Source organism: Rhinolophus ferrumequinum, chromosome 12 (genome assembly GCF_004115265.2).
Source record: "Rhinolophus ferrumequinum isolate MPI-CBG mRhiFer1 chromosome 12, mRhiFer1_v1.p, whole genome shotgun sequence".
NCBI lineage: Eukaryota > Metazoa > Chordata > Mammalia > Chiroptera > Rhinolophidae > Rhinolophus > Rhinolophus ferrumequinum.
The window spans coordinates 71,486,599-71,505,155 of record NC_046295.1 but is presented as its reverse complement, the minus strand read 5'-3'; the positions used below and the strand labels follow the sequence as shown (position 1 = coordinate 71,505,155).

At 38.2% G+C, this 18,557-nt stretch overlaps 1 protein-coding gene across 4 annotated transcripts in view; it reads right to left on the bottom strand.

Annotated features, from left to right (window-relative positions):
* Positions 1-15,899, bottom strand: part of CNTRL (centriolin) — a 75,680-nt gene extending 59,781 nt beyond the window's left edge. For 2 of the 4 annotated variants that reach the window (XM_033122137.1, XM_033122139.1), the window contains exons 1-6: positions 15,775-15,899; positions 8,059-8,306; positions 6,301-6,431; positions 4,945-5,075; positions 3,377-3,518; positions 1,999-2,185 (exon numbers count right to left, since the gene is read on the bottom strand). In XM_033122137.1, coding sequence (XP_032978028.1) covers positions 1,999-2,185; positions 3,377-3,518; positions 4,945-5,075; positions 6,301-6,431; positions 8,059-8,275 — 808 coding nt within the window. In that variant the 5' untranslated portion in view covers positions 8,276-8,306; positions 15,775-15,899. Of the gene's footprint in view, positions 1-1,998; positions 2,186-3,376; positions 3,519-4,944; positions 5,076-6,300; positions 6,432-8,058; positions 8,307-8,554; positions 8,636-15,774 lie in introns of those variants that run through there. The other 2 variants (XM_033122138.1, XM_033122140.1) reach the window with 2 other exon arrangements.
* Between the last annotated feature and the right edge of the window lie 2,658 nt (positions 15,900-18,557).

The following is an 18,557-nucleotide window of genomic DNA, read 5'->3' as shown; positions in this document are numbered from 1 at the left end:
CTTCCCCTGTAGTAGTCTATTTATATGATGACTTCCCTTTGCATTATTTGTATTTTTAAGGATTCTAAAACATAAACTTCAGGGTAACAAATGTTGAGTTAGAGGGATGCCAAACTAATAAAAATTTACCATATTTCTCAAGTATTGGATCAAACCATTATCAAATTGCCATTTTTGTAAGTCAAAATGGATTAACATTAACTTTAAATGGTTGACGATAGAGGCTCATTTCCTAACATTTTAAAACGGCTATTTCATACCTTCTTTCTCTTCAACTCCCATACCCCTATTCTCTTTTTCAGTTGATGACCTCATATTTCATGAGAAAACAGACCCCACCAGTAGGAACTTCCTCAAAACTACCCATGCCTGCACATATCTGCTCTCCCTTCTGATAAAGAAAGCGTCCTGTCCCTCTTATTAAGAGACAAGTCTTTCAATTTCTCCGATCTCATCTTGTCTTCTCATGAACCAAAAGAACTAAGCCATGATTTGTCTCTCTACGCCACTCTTGAATATTCTCTGTTTCTTTAATTACTAGCTTTGAGGTTTACTACATTCACTTCTGCCCCTTTCCTGGTCTGGAAGCTATTGGTGATTTTTTTTTTAACACATTTATTAGGTATCTGGAGAGAAATTGTGGGAGGAAATTGCAAATCTTCACCCAAATGTCTCCTTCCCATTCACTCCTCCATCTATAACCTAGCATTTGTCCCAAGCACTCCTTAACTGCTCTTGTCAAGATCATCATCATACGAGCACGTTGCTGGTCTGTTGCATTCTCTGTGCTCATCTTCTTTATGTCTCAGCAACAGTCAACATTGCCAACCACTTCCTCTCTTGAAATCCTCTTCTCTGGGCTTTTGCAACCCACTGTTTCCTGGTTTTCTCCTCCTTTGCTGGCTTCTTTTTTCTCATTTTTCTTAGCTGGCTCTCCTTCTTGATCTTCCCAACCCCTGTCTGAGTGAGCTAATAGATTCCATTGAGTGGAATTAACTATATATTTATGCTTGATGACTCTCAAATTTATATCTCTTGTACAGATCTCTTTGAACTCCAGACACATTTCCAACTCTCTTCTTGGGTGTTGCAAAGGCATTCACTCAAACTCAGCATTCTGAGTTCTCTCATTTTTATAAACAATATCACCACCATCTAAGCACGTACGCAAGCCAGAAGCCAGGAATTATCCAGTCCATTAGAAAGTGCTGCTGATCCTACCTTCAAAACTGATGCATCTTTTCTACACCTGCCACCTAAATATAGGCCGTCACCACGTCTAGCCTAGAGCTCTGCAACAGCCTCCTCCCATGTCCCTTTAGTTCAATTTTGTCCTTTCCCAAATCATTCTCCATCCTGTTTCAAAAATAATCTTCTTAATATATAAACTGCCTCATGTCCCACCCCAGCTTAAAAACTGTCAATGGCTTTCCACTGCACCTGGAATAAAATCCCAACCCCGAGGCCCTGTGCCATCTCACCCCTTCCCGTCTCTGCAAACTTTTCATGAGCTATCCTGCAGTCATACTGATCTTCTTTCAGTTCCTTAACTCACCATGGTCTTTCCAGCCTCAAAGCACCAGCTGCTCCCTTTCCCTGAATGCCTTTGTTCACATGGCTAATCTATTCTTGGCTTTGCCATCAGCTTAAATGTCACTTCCTTAGAGAGACATTTCTTTACACCACTTTCCCAAAAAGGGGGGTTCTCCTCTGTTACTTTATCTGGGTTTACAGGCTTTTTGTCTGTCTGGTCCACTAAAATGCAAGCTGCACGAAGGCCAGTACCATCTATCTTACTATTGTATCCTCGGTGCCATATACGGTGCTTGGCTCACAGGACATGCTGAATGAATATTTGTTGAATTGATTTACAGTGTCATTTTCCATGCAAATTTTAATAGCACTATAAAGTTCATAACATAATATATCTTCCTGGATAACTTCTGAGTTATTCCTCTCCCCCCCCAAATTTAATTTTTTTAAAAAATGTCATTTTACCTAAACTGAATCTCTCAAAAGCATCCTGTCTGTCCTGAGTGGTTACTGGCTGACCTTCCAAACTTTCTAGTGAACGGAGGTGAAAAATGGTAAACTGGAGGTAATGAGGAAGGGTCACAATTGGATTTTCAGTTAGAATCAGAGAAGTCAAATCTTGAAGTGGTTTCAATCTGCTTACATCTTGGAGCTGAAAAGATACATAACATTATTATTGGTATAATTTAAAAATCATAAACACACCTAAAGGAAGTACTAAGTCAAGAACATTGTTATTAACATGGCAAGGAACCTATTTTCATGCAATTCATCATCCAAAAGTAGTGTGAATGGAAGAACAGAAAGGGAGTATTTGAGTATCTATAGTGTATCCGAGCAATACGAGGCATTTTCCATACACCAGTTCATTTGTGGCTCCTCACAACAACCTATGACATAAGCATCAACTTAATTTTAGAGATGAAGAAACTGAGGTTCAAAGAAGTTAGGTAACTTGCTCAAAGCTCAGAGGTTATAAGTGAATGAAACAGGATTTGAATTGAAATCCGTATAACTCTATATCTATTGTCTTTTCATTATACAAATCAAAAAATATAAATGGCTATAAAAAAGTGTCCTTCGAAAGATGATTCATAAAGAAGTTGTGGTATATATACACAATGGAATACTATTCTGCCATAAGAAAAGATGAAATCGTGCCATTTGCGACAACATGGATGGATCCTGAGATTATGATCTCGAAACAAGCCAAACAGAAAAAGTAGAGAACCATATGATTTCACTGATATGTGGGATATAAAACTGAAAACAACAAAGGAACAAGACAAATAAAGAAACAAAAACTCAGACACAGACAATAGTTTAGTGGTTACCAGAGGGTAAGGGACAAAGTGGGTGGTAGATAAGGGGAAAAGGGATCAAATATATGGTGATGGGAGGAGAACTGACTCTGGGTGGTGAACACACAATGGGATATATAGATGATGTATTACGGAATTGTACACCTGAAACCTATGTAACTTTACTAACAATTGTCACCCCAATAAGCTTTAATTTAAAAAAAGGATAAATTTTAACGTTTTAGTTAAAAAAATCCCTGCACTTTCTTTTTAACAAGAGTGTCCTGAGGCTCAAATGGAATGATAGATGTGAAAATGCTAAGAAGTCAACTCTCAGCTACCATGGAACCAAGTAAAACCAGGAATGACTATACTTAATTACCCTAGAGAATCCCAGGTTATGTCTGAATTTGATGTTTGGTCAAAGGAACAAGGACCTAAAAGAAGAGACCCCATTTAAAAAAAATTTAGATTTTAATCTTTTTTTTTTCAGTTAAGTCCAAAAATTTGAAAAAAGATTCTTGCTACTTTGAATAACTTACCGATGATATCTTGTTGCCTTTCAGATTGAGAACTTGCAAAGATTTTAACTTCTTTCCAAACCATGCTGGAATATGTTCAATTTCATTTCCTGCAAGGTTTAGCTTTCGTAGATTACACATATTTTCTATGCCTTCAATTTTGCTGGAAACCAGAGGGTAAAATCAAACTTAGTAATAAGTACAATGAAATGAGTTCCTCCACTCTGTTTTTAGAATAGCCTTGGGTTTTTGTGGAGCTCCTTTTCATAATCATAACTTAAGCCTTTTCATAAATGAGAACCAAAAAAGTGGCTAAAAACAAATTTACCACAACAGCTTTGGTAAACTCTTCATTACTGTGTCCAGGAATCCCACCTATCTTACTATCAAACTTTATGATCCCACAACACAGAAAAGAAGTGTGTGCCCACGTCAGTCTCATTAACCACTGTAAAGAGTACCAGTGGACAGCCAGGGAACAGCTGAAAACTCAACAGCACACACTGTGCTATGTGCTACAGCCCTGCACAAGAGAAGATGTCCTTAATTATTACCTGAAATAATTACCAAAAGATTAGCCTCAATAGCAGAACATGGCTGCCATTCTGAACTGGTGGACCCACAGAACGATACTGAATTTATAAACATAAATATTCTCATCAGAATATTTCAATTAATAAAACATGTATCACCCATATTTATGAATTTTCATTGATGAACTATTTTTCTCAAGTTGATTCCAATTTAATTCCTTGGTCAATTTTCTATACTGGGAAAATATTTCCAAGTTTTATTTTCACTTTCATTTTGTTGAAGTTATTTTCATCAGGATCAATTATTTTTTATACAAATTTTATATTAAGTATTTAATTCATTAATCAGTTTTCCCCCCATTTCATTTTTGCCATATTAGAGCTTCTGCCACTGTTAGTGTTTTTTGTTTGTTTGTTTGTTTTTGGTGTGTGCGGGGGTAGGCATTTGATATACCAAGTCTAATGTGGGGGGAAAGTATACAAATATAAAGATTTTCAAGATTTGATAATTGTATCATTTTGTCTATAACAAGTTTTCTATTTGCAGTTTTAGCCTCTGTCAGTTTTATTATGTTTACATCTCAAGAGTAATGCATATTATATATATTATGAAGTGGAAACAAGACAGAGTATATTGCTTATAGCAATGAGCAAAAAACAAGGAAAAACACATACGTGAAAACAGGTGGAAATATCTTTGGGATCAAATTGACATGGTTAAAACATATTGCTTCATGTCAACTTTCTTAATGTATGTAATAAGGCAGTGAATCAAAGACTCTATCTGGGAAACTTCCTGTCAAAAATGGAATTAAGATAAAATTTGATACTCAAAAAATGTATCTCCTTCTTTGATAATGCTAGATTAAGATATTAATCCATTCTTTAGTAAGGCCAAATCGTGAAGGCAGTTATCAACTGCGAAGGGCTAGACTATCAATGAATAAGGATCAGGTGCTTGCTGTTTTGAAGGCTTCTTTCAGTAACGTGGGCAGCATTAATTTACCTTTTACCAAAGGTGACCCTGCAATGCTACCTAAAGAAGTATTTACTTACCAGATTTTGTTATATGACAAGTTGAGTTCACGTAATTTTAACAGCTTGTCCAGCTTCTCAATCTTCCCTATTAGATTATAGCTGAGATTCAGTACTTCAAGTTTAATACATTTTTCCAAATTTTCGATATACTAATTGGAGACAAATGAATACTTTATACAACAGATGCCTTGACATAAGCACAACATGTAAGTATGTGTATCAGGGGCTGTTCTGATCAGTCATCAGAGACTAAACTCTTATTGCTCTCCTGACAATCCCTTGGTACGGCGCTCCTTGACCAGGAGAAGCAGCTCTCCTCAAGCTGCCAAACTCTCCCTTCCCCTCAGTGGACACACTTCCTACGTACTAAGAAGCTCAAGACTACCCAACAAGAACACTCCCACCTCATCTTTTCCATGCCTTTCCCTCCCTCCTCTTCTTCCTTCAAAGCTCAGCTAGGTACTTAGGCTCTTCATAACCTTACCCATCTCCTCTCCCCATGCTCTTGCATCTTCAACCTCTTTCCTTCTCCTGGATCTTCCCCTCAAGTTTAAAAACAGTCATTGGTCGACCGAAATTGATTACACACTTACTACATAGCAAGTGTGGCACCAGGCAATGGAGATGCACCAGGGAACTGGACAATTTCCCTGCTGTGTGGAGCCTATGTTTGACATGCTCAATCTCCTCTACATAAAGCAAGTCACCTCAAATGGAACTTGTTTTTAAGGTCAAGCCATTATCTCCTTCATTTGCATTTTTGTTGGTTTGATTTTTGTTTTGTTTTCATTAAGATCTTCGATTAATTTTTGTGACGAATGCAGTAGGCATCTAAGTTTACATTTTTTCTAATTAAAACATAAGTTGTCAATTATAATGTGTTCATATTGTATAGTTTATGAATAAAGTGGTAAATACTCTACAGCAGGGATCAGCAAACTTTTTCTGCAAAAAGCCAGATAGCAAATATTTCTGACTTTGTGGGCTACAAAGTCTCTGTGGCAACTACTCACCTCTGCTATTACAGCACAAAACCAGCCAAAGACAGTATGTAAACAAATGAGTGTGACTGTGTTCCAATACGATTTTAGTTACAAAAATAGCAGCAAGCCTGATTTGGCCTGTAAGCTATAGTCTGCGGACCTCATCTCTAAAGAGAGTCAATAATGCATAAAATAATAGGAACTTAATGTATTTGAAGGTGTCATACTTCTGATGTAGAACTTTTCACTGGAAAAAATAAAAAGGTCTGCTACAAATTAGGTGACATTAGAATGAGATGTTACTGTAAATCTAAAATAATCTTCTTTTCTCAGTTTTAAAGCACAGAAACATCAAAAACAATGTCTATATTCAGAAATGTTGGTAACTTACCCTAAATTTCTTGCCACCACCTTTAGAAAGTGAAAGGTTCAGAGATTTTACCAAGGCCAAATTATCCTGTTTCGTAAGTTTTTTAATAAGAGCCTCTGTGATATATCGGACTCCTGCATGAGAATCAGCTTCTGAAATTACAGAAACAGATCATTATCAGGAGAGGAAGACATGAACACTCTGAAAAACAAATTGTTTTCATGTTATATAACAAAAAAAATTTTTTGTAAACCATGCAAATATAAAAACACCTGGCTCGTTCTAATTGCAATATTTTAGTAATATTTTACTTTATATAGCATTTCATAATAATGACATTAACAGTTATACTCTATAAATATTACCTGTGTACTAAGCTTTGTGTTAAATGCTTTAAATTTAAAACATTTAATTTGTACACAAATCTTTGAGAGAGACATTCCCAAATCTTTGAGAGAGACTATTCCCATTTATTTTTAAAAAATTATAATAATTTGCTCAAAATCTTGCAGGTAGTAGTATGCAAATCCAGGATTTGAACCCAGACAGATGAATCCAAAACCTACACCTTTAATTATATGCAGCCCTTAAGTTTTTAGCAATTAAAAAAAATAATACACTGACACTATTTAGTTGTTTGTTTTTACAATTCTAAACTAAAGTTGGAAATGCTGGAATTCTTTAAAATCCTCTTTTCTTGTGTTCTTTTTTTTTTAATAGTGAGAAACACAAATTTGTTGTTCTTTTAAATAGAGATATAGGAGACCCCGTCATCCTTTATAGAGATAAAGTACTAACTTGATGGGTAGCAGACCCTGTCCTAAGCCCTCCACAGATATTGCTGTCAAAGTTTCTTAAAGCCATGTCACATTTTATAAAGGAAGCCATAAAAATAAAATTGCCTCTTGGTTCTTTCTCTAAGAGTCAGAAAAAATTAATCCTGGGTTCAGATCTAGGCTGTGGGCCAAAGACTTCCTATGATTATTTATAATAAGTTAATATTATATTTATTTTGGTTCAAAATAAATAATTTTTTCTTCAACTTGGGCTGTTCTAGGAAAGAATGACTAATATTCTAAAATATTATACAAATTAGAAATAGCAATGTATCAATTGATAGCAAAGGTATAGTCGAAACTCAATGCTGATGTTTATTAATAAAACTGATCAGATATTCAGGTCACTAGAGTTTGATGGCTGTGATTTCATGACTTAGCAAAGAAATCACAGTTTTCTTTCACATTTAATCACATTAAATAGATTCGTAGAAAAAATAATCAATTTTGGAAAATAGATTCCCAGACTAACAGAATGCTTTTAAGAAAAAAATAAAAAACTTGGTGGAACCTATACATGTCCTTATGTGGAAATTAGTCCATTCACAGATTAGCAGTTTGCCAACAAGCAGACTGGAATAGCCCAAGGGTGGATAACATTTTTATACTGAATTAAGGCATTCCACTCTGAGGTGAACAGATATGTCCTCCCCCTACCCAAGGATGATAATAAATTTGGCAGGTGAGCTTTAGGCTCTGTCCCACCACAGGAAATAAAGCTTCCTTTTTCTGGAAACTCCCTTCTCCTAACCCATTCAGACAGCTTCACCCTTACCCCGAAGCCTCCATCGGCCACTGCCCTCATACAATGTCTGTTAATAAAAATGATAGGTCAAGTCAATACCTGGATATATGCTACATTTGGACCAAAAAATGTAAGTTCAATATCATCCCTCTCTACTTCAGAGTATGCGGTTAAATTCTAAGATTAGAAAGCATATACCTTTATGGTCTTGGTAGTCCAAAAGTATAGTGTTTTCATCTGCAGTCTCCCCTCGTTCACACCACTGTCCTTCAGAATGAAAAGGCAGAGTCTCGGATCCGCTTAAAGGTGAAAGTGACCTAGATCTCATATTGAACGTAAGAGACGATGGACTAGGAGAGTGAGATGATGATGGCATCTTTGGTTTGGAAAATTTTTGCTGAGAACCTTTCTTCATTGCAAGAATAAAGCCAGGTGTCCATCAAAACCTGTAAGAGTTTTCAGTATATTTAACAAGGTTAATTTTTTTAGAGTTATCAAAATTATTAAATTAATCTATTTCGAGAATTTTCAAGACTACAAAGCTATAAACTCACAGGCTATAGAGGTTAGGACCCACACTACTTTAAGCTGCTGGGAGCAGCCACTATTTCAAACATTGCCAATCACCTTGCCAGAGGGAAAAGAGACCGTCATAGGGTTTTGTATTGATAAATGCTTTAGCCAGAAGTCTTACCTGTCATTTCTGTTCTCAATTTATAGGACCGAATAAGCCACAGGCCCCTGATGCCCACACGGGGTCCTTAGAATGCAGGCCCTGGAAATATTTGGCAACAAGCTGTATTTAATACTGATGAGCATTCTGTCCTTCCTGAAACAGTTTCTTCCTTTGGATTCTGGGACACCACACTCTCCTAGTATCCTCCTGCCTCGCTGGCCACTCTTTGGCCTCCTTTGCTGGCTCACACTCCTCTATTCAATCTTTAAATGTCAGAGCTCCTCAAGTCTCTTCTAGTCTCTCTCTAGTCTCATTTTAGACAATCTAATACACACCCATGGCTTCCAATGCTACCTGCATACTGAGATTTATATCTTCAGTCCAACCTTTCTCTGCGTTCCAGACTCCTCTTCCTAACTGCCTACTTGATTCCTCATCGGCATCCTAAAATCAACATGTCCAAACTGAATTCATCACTTCCTCCATTCCTCCCTCATTTTCCTCCCATCCTGTTCCTCCTCCAGTGTTCCCTAACTAGTGAACAATGCTCATGGGAGTAAGATGGAAACCTGGGAGTCATTCTTGATGCCTCCCTTTCCCCTTTTTTCCTATACCAAATCAATCACCAACTTTTGTCAATTCTACCTCCTAAATCTCTGTCTCAAATTAGTTTACTTCTTTCTGTCTCTACCCTCAACCACTCTAACCCAAGCCCTCAACAAACTATAAAATAGTTTCTAACTGATCTATTTCCTACTCTGTAACTACATTAGTCAAACAGCCAGTCATCTATTTAAAAAGTAAATCTGGCTATAATGAATATAATATTTGCCATGACCTATGAGGTCCCCCCATGATATGGCCCTGTCGCTCTAGCTTCACTTCTGTCACTCATTCCCTCAAGTCCCTGGGCTCCAGTCACACAGACCTGCACACATAATTCCTTCTGCTACAAACGCTTGCCCTCAGTCTTTTTTTTTTTTCAACTTTGTTTCCATCATTTTTTTTTTTTAACTGCGGTAAGTTTTACAACATAAAATTGACTGGTTTAACCATTTTAAGTGTACACTTCAGTGGTATTAAACACATACATAATGTTGTGTAATCATCAGCACCATCTAGCTCCATAACTCTTTTCATCTTGTGAAACTGTAATTCGATACCCGTTAAACAATAACTCCCCATTCCTCCCTCCACAGCCGCTGGCAACCACCATTCTTCTTTCTGTCTCTATGATTCTGACTACTCTAAGTATATTATATAAGCAGAATCATACAGTATTTGTCTTTCATAACTGACGTATTTTACTTAGTATAATATCCCCCAAATTCATCCATCTAGCATATGCCAGAACTTACTTCCTTCTTAACACTGAATAATAGTATATTATATGCATATATCACATTTTGCTTATCCATTCATCCGTCAGTGAACACTTGGGCTGCTTCCATGTTTTAGATATTATGAAGAATATTGCTATGGACGGGTATACAAATATCTCTTCAAGACCCTTCTTTCAATTCTTGGGTATATACTCAGAAGTGGAATTAATGGATCATATAGTAATTTCATTTTTAATTTTGTGAAGAACTGCCATACTGTTTTCCACAGCAGCTATGCTATTTTACATTCCCACCAATGGTGCATGGGGGTTCCAATTTCGCCATGTTCTTACCAACACTTGTTATTCATTTATTTTTTGATGGTGGCTATCCTAACGAGTATGAGGTGGTATCTCATTGTATTATTGATTTGCATTTATTTCCCTAGTGACTGGTACTGTTGAGCATCTTTTCATGTGCTTATGGCTATTTGTTTATCTTCTTTGAAATGTCTATTCAAGTTCTCTACCCATTTTTAAACCAGGTTGTTTCCTTTTTTTCTTGTTGCGTTTTAGGAGTTCTCTCTATATATTCTGGATATTAATCCCTTATCAGATATATGATTTATAAATATTCTGTAGGCCTTTTGACTCTGTTGATACTGTCTTTTGATGAACATTTAAACATTTTCCGTAAGTCCAATTTGTCTATTTTTTCTTTGTTGCCTGTGCCTTTGGTGTCATATCTAAGAAATCACTGACAAATCCAATGTCGTGAAGCTTTTGCTCTGTGTTTTCTAAGAGAGCTATACTTTTAGGTCTGACATTTAAGCCTTCGATCCATTTGAGTTAATTTTTGTTTATGGTGTTAGGTAAGGGTCCGACTTCATTCTGTCTCCCCTTTAGACTGTAAGCTCCACGAGAGCTTCTGTTTTGTTCACCACTTTCTCCTCAGTCGAGCATAGTGCCTGGCATCTAGCAAGAACTCAATAAATATTTATCGAATGAATGAATGAAGTCATTTCCCATTCGTCCCTCTCCCTCAGCCATTAAGATACTGATTCTAGTTCTGAAATTTTCTAAACGCATCTCTATCTTCATAGCTCCTGCCCTAGATCTAACTTTTATCACCTCTTGTTTAGACTGTTATGATTCTTTCTTAACCAGCTTCCAGTCTTCCTTTGCCTCACCCTCAATCCTTTCTCCCTGACTCACTTTATAAAAAAACAAAAGACATCTGATGGTTCTCATTGTCAATAAATCTAAACATTTCTGCACCATACATAGAACTCACCACAATCTAGCCAAGCTTTCGGGCCTCATTTCTTACTCCTAGCCACCAAGCATCCTGCACTCTAGTCATCTTTCTATTATTACCCGGACACATCATGAGTTTCTTCTGCTCGTGAATTTCCCTCTTCTTAAAATGGCATTCTCTTCTTCCTTTCTACCAACTAAAATGTCATTTTATTTGTAAAGGCTTTCCAGAAATCCACTTCCTTCAAGTAGAATTAATCTTCTATACTTATTATCATACTGAATACACCTCCATCAGAGACTCATTCTACTATAATACTTTTTGCTTATCCAGATTGTAACATCCACAGGTAGAGTCGTCATGCCTTATTCATCTCTGAACTCCCAGCACCTCAATGGTAGGCCATGAAAGTATCTAACATTTTACAACTAGAATTCAATCTGTTTAGAAGCCATATTTTAACAGCATGTCCTCTCCCTCTCTTTCTCTCTCTCTGTCTCTCTCTGTATATGGATGTGTGCATATTTTTGTTGCATTATATATATTAAAAAGTACACATATCATACATACATAGCTCTATGAATTTATATACAATGAACACAGCTGTATAACTAGTATCAAGATCAAAGAACAGAATATTACCAGAACCCCAGAAGCCCTCGCATGTCCCCTTCTGGTCACTATCTCCCACACACGGGTAATCACTATTCTGATGTCCAACATTAAGATTTTTAGACTATTAGGTTGGTGCAAAAGTTATTGCAGTTTAAAAGGTTAAAAATTGAAAACACCGCGATTACTTTTGCACCAACCTAATATTTTTTAACTTTGCGTAAAAGAAATAATAGAATATCTTTTATATCTGCCTTTTGATAAACATTACGTATTTGATGTTCATTTGTTTGTCTCATGCTATTTGAAAACATCTAATTGCTTCAGACTACCATGCCTACTATTGCTTGTCCATAAAATCAATTTATTGAAATCGAGGTCTTCCAGAAGGAACAAAAGCATGTATTGATGAAAGGGATCTTAGTCAAATTCCTTTCTTTTCATATAAACAAACAAAGGCCCAGAATGGTAAATGACTTGGTCAGTCACGATGCTAGCTGTAGTAATGATGAGAGTCAGTTCTGCTCTCATACTAATTTGTAATCAAATCACATAATTAATCTAGTAGAATGTAAGTTCCATGAGAGTAGTGATATTGTTCACTGGTGTATCCTGGCCTAGAACAAAGCTTAGCTGATAGAAGACAACTTTTAGAAGATGGAAGACAATATTTATTGAGTGAATTATTCATAAAGAACATGGAACTGATAAAATGCTATTTAGTACCCCTACAGAAGAATATCTTCATGAGCAATATTAGTCCTCAACACCAAGAGTCCTAATTTGCAAGGTTAAGTTTATGCAAAAAACATTTTCATAATAAACAATTGCTCCTATAAATGCATTCAGTCTAAAAACATTGCAAAAATTATGAATTTGACAAACTGAGACAAAAAATATCTCATAAGATGTTTAAGTCTTGAACAAGGCTGCGTTAATAATGATCCTATTTTTGCTCAATATCCATAATCTCCCCTACTCTCACTGCTTAAAATGTGAAGACAAAAACACAAATTATTTTTTAGAACAGTCGTTTTCAAACTAAAGATTTTCGGTAGGTCAAATCTAATGCCATATAAATTGATATTAGAAAAAGACATTATAATGGTTTGATGTGTGAACATCTTCATATATAACACCTTCACAGATGTATGAATATTATTATACAGGCTGGAATTATGAAGAAACTTATTTTTTAAAGGGTTGGAACATATACAGTATATGTAAAGGAGAGTTGCCATTACACAGTCAATCAGTTAACCAATATTTAGCAAATACAATACGTTTCAACAATTATAGAGAGAAGGAAGGGTTTCAGTCATTCTAGGAATGCTGATCTTGCCCAAAACATTTCTGGAATTCCTCTTTGGGTCCTGCTCTCAGAATTAATTTAGAAGTCTCACAAGAAAATCAGACCCATCATTTCAGCTACATTTTGTTTTTATTTATTTTCCTAGGTTGATCATTAACTTTTATCATGTGCTAAATGTTGTGATAAGGTCTCCTATGTATCATCGAATTAGAAGGATTAAATACAACTACTTATGAAATAGGTGTTGTTATCTCCCATTTAAAGATTAAGAGATTAGATAATTTGTTCAAAGTCCCATAACTAATTGGTTTAGCCAAGACCAGGTTCTAAAGCCCATGTCTTCATTACCATGTCATATTGCTGATTTTTCTGGAATCCAAATCCCTTTGATTTGCTCTCTAGGGCCTAGCAAGGCACCTTACATAAAACAGACTATAACTAAATGCCACTAAATGACCATGATTAATGAATGGATGGCATATATTATTAAAAATTCCTGAAGGAAAAACAAAAAATTTAATGTGATAGCTGTCACTCTCAGACTCAGATATTTGCCCTGATCTAATCATCCTGTGTATCACAGCTTAGTAGAGACCACCTCCACCTCTATCCAGCCTTTCCTAACAATGCAATGCAATTATTTTGTGTCCTGCATCTCAGTTTTCTCTCTTAATTCTTAAAATACTGAACCATCCTGAATTCCTCTTATAACATCTTAATGACCAAGACCCTTTGGGTCTCACTAAACTATCATGAAGTCCTCTGTTACACCTCTTGATTAGAAAAACTCTGTCTTACTCACTTATAGAGTTAAAAAAATATTAGAATGGATTCCAGAAATCTAGATAACCTCCTTCCTTTTAAGAATTGTAATAAGAAAGATTAAGTGTTAGCAATTTAATCACATGTCAGTACTTTCCCTGAAATTCTACTTCATTCCATACCCTTGGACCCACTTAAACACTCTTACTCTTTAGCTTTCTCTAGTCCTTTCAAATATCCTGATTCCCATTCCTCTCCAAAGTCTCTAAGCCACTGCACTTCTTTCCAAAGGCAATTCTCCCATCCTGTGTTTGTCAACCTCTGTCGCTCATACTTCATCCCATTCTGATTTCCAAGTTTCCCCACAAATGCTGTCCCAATTCCCTAACAGTGTCTTACATCCATTTCTTTATTGCTCTTTTCAGTATCCTGCCTCAACACTTTTATATCCACCCTGATTTCCCAAACTGCTCGTTCCAGAAAATATTCTGACATCCTAGTTCATTCCAATACTCTGACTTCTATTATTTCCCTCCTTAAAGAAAATACTCAAACCTTCACCTGTTCACCTTCATCCCAACACAATTATCTACCTACTTGCCTTTCCCTTCTAACATCCTGACCTCTGCGTCTTTCTCAATTCTATTACCATTCTGAATTTGATTCTCCATTCTACTCAGGTACCTTAAAACCCAAGCTTCCCATCCTTTTCCATTAATTTATTTACTCAGTCATTCAATTTTACTGAGCAACTTTTATGCTCTAAGAACTGTGCGAGGCTCTAAGAATAGAGAGAGAGAAGGCAGGGTTTCTACACTCAAGATGCACAGCAAGATTACATCTCCTTATTATAACTGGTTTCTGAACTTTATAACACCTTCCAGTTAGAATGAAATGATTATTTGTGAAACGACTTGATTATTGCTTATTTCTTCTTCTAGAGTTTAAGCTACAACACAGCAGGGGCTCTATTTGTCTATTGTCTATTGTACAACAAATATTTGTTGAATGAATGAAGAAAGGGTTCTCTACTAAGCACTCTAAAGACATAGCCAAATTTAAATCTCGCAGATGCTTTATAAGAACAGAATTATTAACCTTATTTACATGTGGTGGTATATCATTGAGTATTAAAAGCATGGGTTCTGGAACTAAATAGCCTGAGTTAAAATGTCAGTTTGACATTAGGCAAATTACTTAACCTCTCTGATCCTCAGTTTCTTCACTTTTAAAATGGGGTTGGTAACCATCATACAAGTTATTTTAAGTTCTAAATGAGTTAATACACGCAAACGACTTAGAACTGAATTCGACAAATATTGTACGCTCAAAAGTAATGACAATTATTTTTACAAATGAGGAAACACATGCGCAGAAAGGTTAAGCAATCTGCCCAGTCATAGATTTGGTTAAGTAACACAGGGTGGCAGAATCAAGACTTGAATCCAAGTTTTGGCTTCAAAATTCACCCCTCCTTTAACCATTATACAACAAAGTATTTGCTCTTCCCTTCCTTTTAACATTTCCTTCCAACATTCTCTCATTTTTCTTCCTGTACAATCCCATGATACCCCGTCAGGATACCCAAACCATCCTTTACCCCTGTCATTCCCCACAGACACCTGGCACACCCCAGCCCCTCCCTCCTCCTCTCGATGGAGGGATCCCCATCCTTCTCGGCGTTACACCCCAACGCCCAACTCTTTCTACAACCTAGTCCTGTTTCCACAACCGCCCCCGTATCCCCCACCCCTGACCCACTGATTCTCTTCTCATCCAAACCTCCCTCCATCATTCTCCTCCCCACACCGATTCCGGGCCATGCCCTCCTTCCCATCCAATCCCATATTCCCAGGCACACGCCCCCGCCCCGAATCCATCCCGAGCTGGCGCAGGCCTTCTCGCCTTTGCCTCCGGCCCCCACCATTCCGTCCAGATGCCGGAGAACGCCTTCGACCAGGCCTGGCACTCACCACTGAGGAGCCGAGCCAAGCGGACCCGCCGGACGAGGCCCGGTGAAGATGCGCCTGTCTTCCCCCTTAGGTGCCCAGCGGCGCGGCGGCCATTTTGTTGTGTTGAGCCGGTTGCCGTGGGGCAGCGCGCGCGGCGAGGGCGGGGCCTGTGGCGGCCACGCCCCTCCCGGGACAGTTGTGGGGTGGGGTGGGGCTTCCCGCCGCCTGTGCCGCCTCAGCTGCAGGCGCGCAAGAGCGCGGGCGATCTTCGGCGCGAGACATCTCGCGCGTACTGAGCCTGTGGAAGGAGAGGTTTCCTGCCGCAGCCGCCAGCTCGCGGGTGTCCTGTCACTGAGGCGAAGCTGCAGACGCCTCTTGCCGGGGCTCGGACACGCACTTTGGCGTCTGGGCCAGAGGACAGCCTGAGGGACCTACGTACCGTCGTGCTGTCGCCAAGCTCCCGGACTTACCATGCTTGGCCGTCTGGCCTTGAGCTCGCGTGCCTTGAAGCACGCTTCTCCTTTCACAACCTATTTCAGAGGCGAATTCTGTTCTTCAGGGGCCGAAGGCCAGAAGTGGGTGAACCGCTGAGGGAACGCAGCTTGGGCTCCAAGCCGCCACCCGAGTTTAAGGGAGCAAGACCAGCCTGGGAGTCGGGCAGCGAATATTCCTGTTCGCTGGTGGTGGAGAATATTTCTCTGGCTTGGTGACAGGGAAGCTAAAGCAGGATGTATTTGAGGAAACGGGGGCTTACCTGAAAGTGCTGCATTTCACCATATACCCCACGGATAGTTGAGAATTTAGCAGATACTGTGTGTGCTGGGTGCCAGAGGAATAGTGAATTTTTCAGAGACCGTTATCGCCATGGACGCCTCCACTCCAATTTTGAAGCTTGTACCTGGACCATGTCACCGTCAGAGGTTGCACCATCTCCAGACATCTCCAGTACAGTCACTGCCTGTCTTTTCCCATACTCTTCAAATTGTTAACAGCTTGTTGGCCCCAAAGATCCCAGTCCCAGCACAATTCTTATCTTCATTGTGACCTCCAATCCTTTGTTCTTACCATTTGCTCACAATTGGTTCCTTTCTTCATCCTAGAATTTATGGTTCATCTTTGTAACACTATTTTAGAAATTCCCTCTATCCGTGCCTCAGTTTCCTCATCTATGAAACGGGATAATCATACCTACTTCCTATAGTTTTCCTGATAATTATAAAAGTTAATACACGTGGAAAAACAGGACAGTTCCTTCCCAAGAGTAAGTTTTCAGCATGTTTTAGTTATTTTTAGGCAAAGGTTTCCCAGAAGAGGTGACACCTCATCCTAAAGCCTGAAAGAGGGAAAGAATTTAGTCAAGGAGTACAGGGTGGGGAAGAATTTGCTTGGCAAAGGAAATTACTTGTGCAAACCCCAGGAGGAGAGGGGGAAAAGATCTTGGCAATGAACTGGACGTTACGTAGATCATATGGCAGCACAAAATCCGGAGTGAGGAAGCTAAAGCTGGAAGAGGAGTCTTATAAACCCCATTAGGCACTTGTCATTTTTCCTAAAGGCAGAGATGGACTCAGGAACTGGAAATTCAGTTGACTTCCAATAGGAATGGGGTACCATTCCTATTCACTTTTGTGTGAGTGATGCTCCCCTTTCCACTATTTAGGCAATACAGAAGGAAGCCCCTAGAATTGTAGAAAAGCCAAAATTCCTGAAAAGCTCCACATTTTAAATTAATAGGAAGATTTATCCATGTTTTTAATCAAAGTTCAGATGATATTTATTAGTTTGGAATATGTACATTGCTGACTTTCAGTTCTATTATTTTTTGGTTGGCTTGCTTGTTTGTTTTGACACTCATTTCTATTTCCGTTTTCCACCAGAGAATGGGTTTATTGTATAACCTCACTGCTATGGTCTTCAAAGCCTGTAATGATATTCAGGTGGGATTCATTATCACATCGTGGTATGTTGGTATGATTCATTATCAATCTTGTAAATAGCCATCAAAAATACACACAAAATCCAGAGGATGGTGCAAAACACTTATTTTTCCCTTGGGTAGTCACTCAGTCCATATCCACTTAATCTTGAATGGGTCCTCTCCAGTCTCTTCTGTGCCAGTTTTCTTCCTTCATCCAGATGCAGTACCCTCTGCTGGCGTCTAGCATGGTGAAGGCCTTGGATCAGGGGTGTCCAAACTGTGGCCTGCGGGCCAACTGCGGCCACAATCCATTTTTAATTGGCCCACAGCAAATTCCAAAAATATATTTAGTTTACTTAAATAAACCAAGTGAAGCAATACGTACTTCACCTCGAGTGAGTGGCCCGGCTGTTTGTGTATTTTACCGCATATGGCCCTTGGTGAAAAACGGTGAAAAAAGTTTGAACACCCCTGCCTTGGATGGACCACAGGCCTTAGAGATGTCAGAGGAGAAACTTTTCTATAGCTAATTTGAATATTAACTGCCTCTCTTAGCATGCTAAAAGAGTGAGGATAGGAAAGGAGTGAGGGCAACTCTTTCATTTCATACTAATTTGTACTTATACGGTAATATAAAGAAGTTACTACTCTTCTGCGTTGCATTTACAATATAAATATTAGCCATCGCAGAGTGACCTAGCTATCCTTCTGTTCTTTTTTTCCAAATGATAACAAAGCCATTCTGTTTCTTTTTAACTTGCCTCATGTTTCTCGGAAAATAACAGGATTGTACAAAGCTGGAATATAGCAGAGACAGGGACACTAAAACCTTGAATAATTAATTCATAAACTGAAAAGCTAAGATCACATGAATTCCTAGAAATAA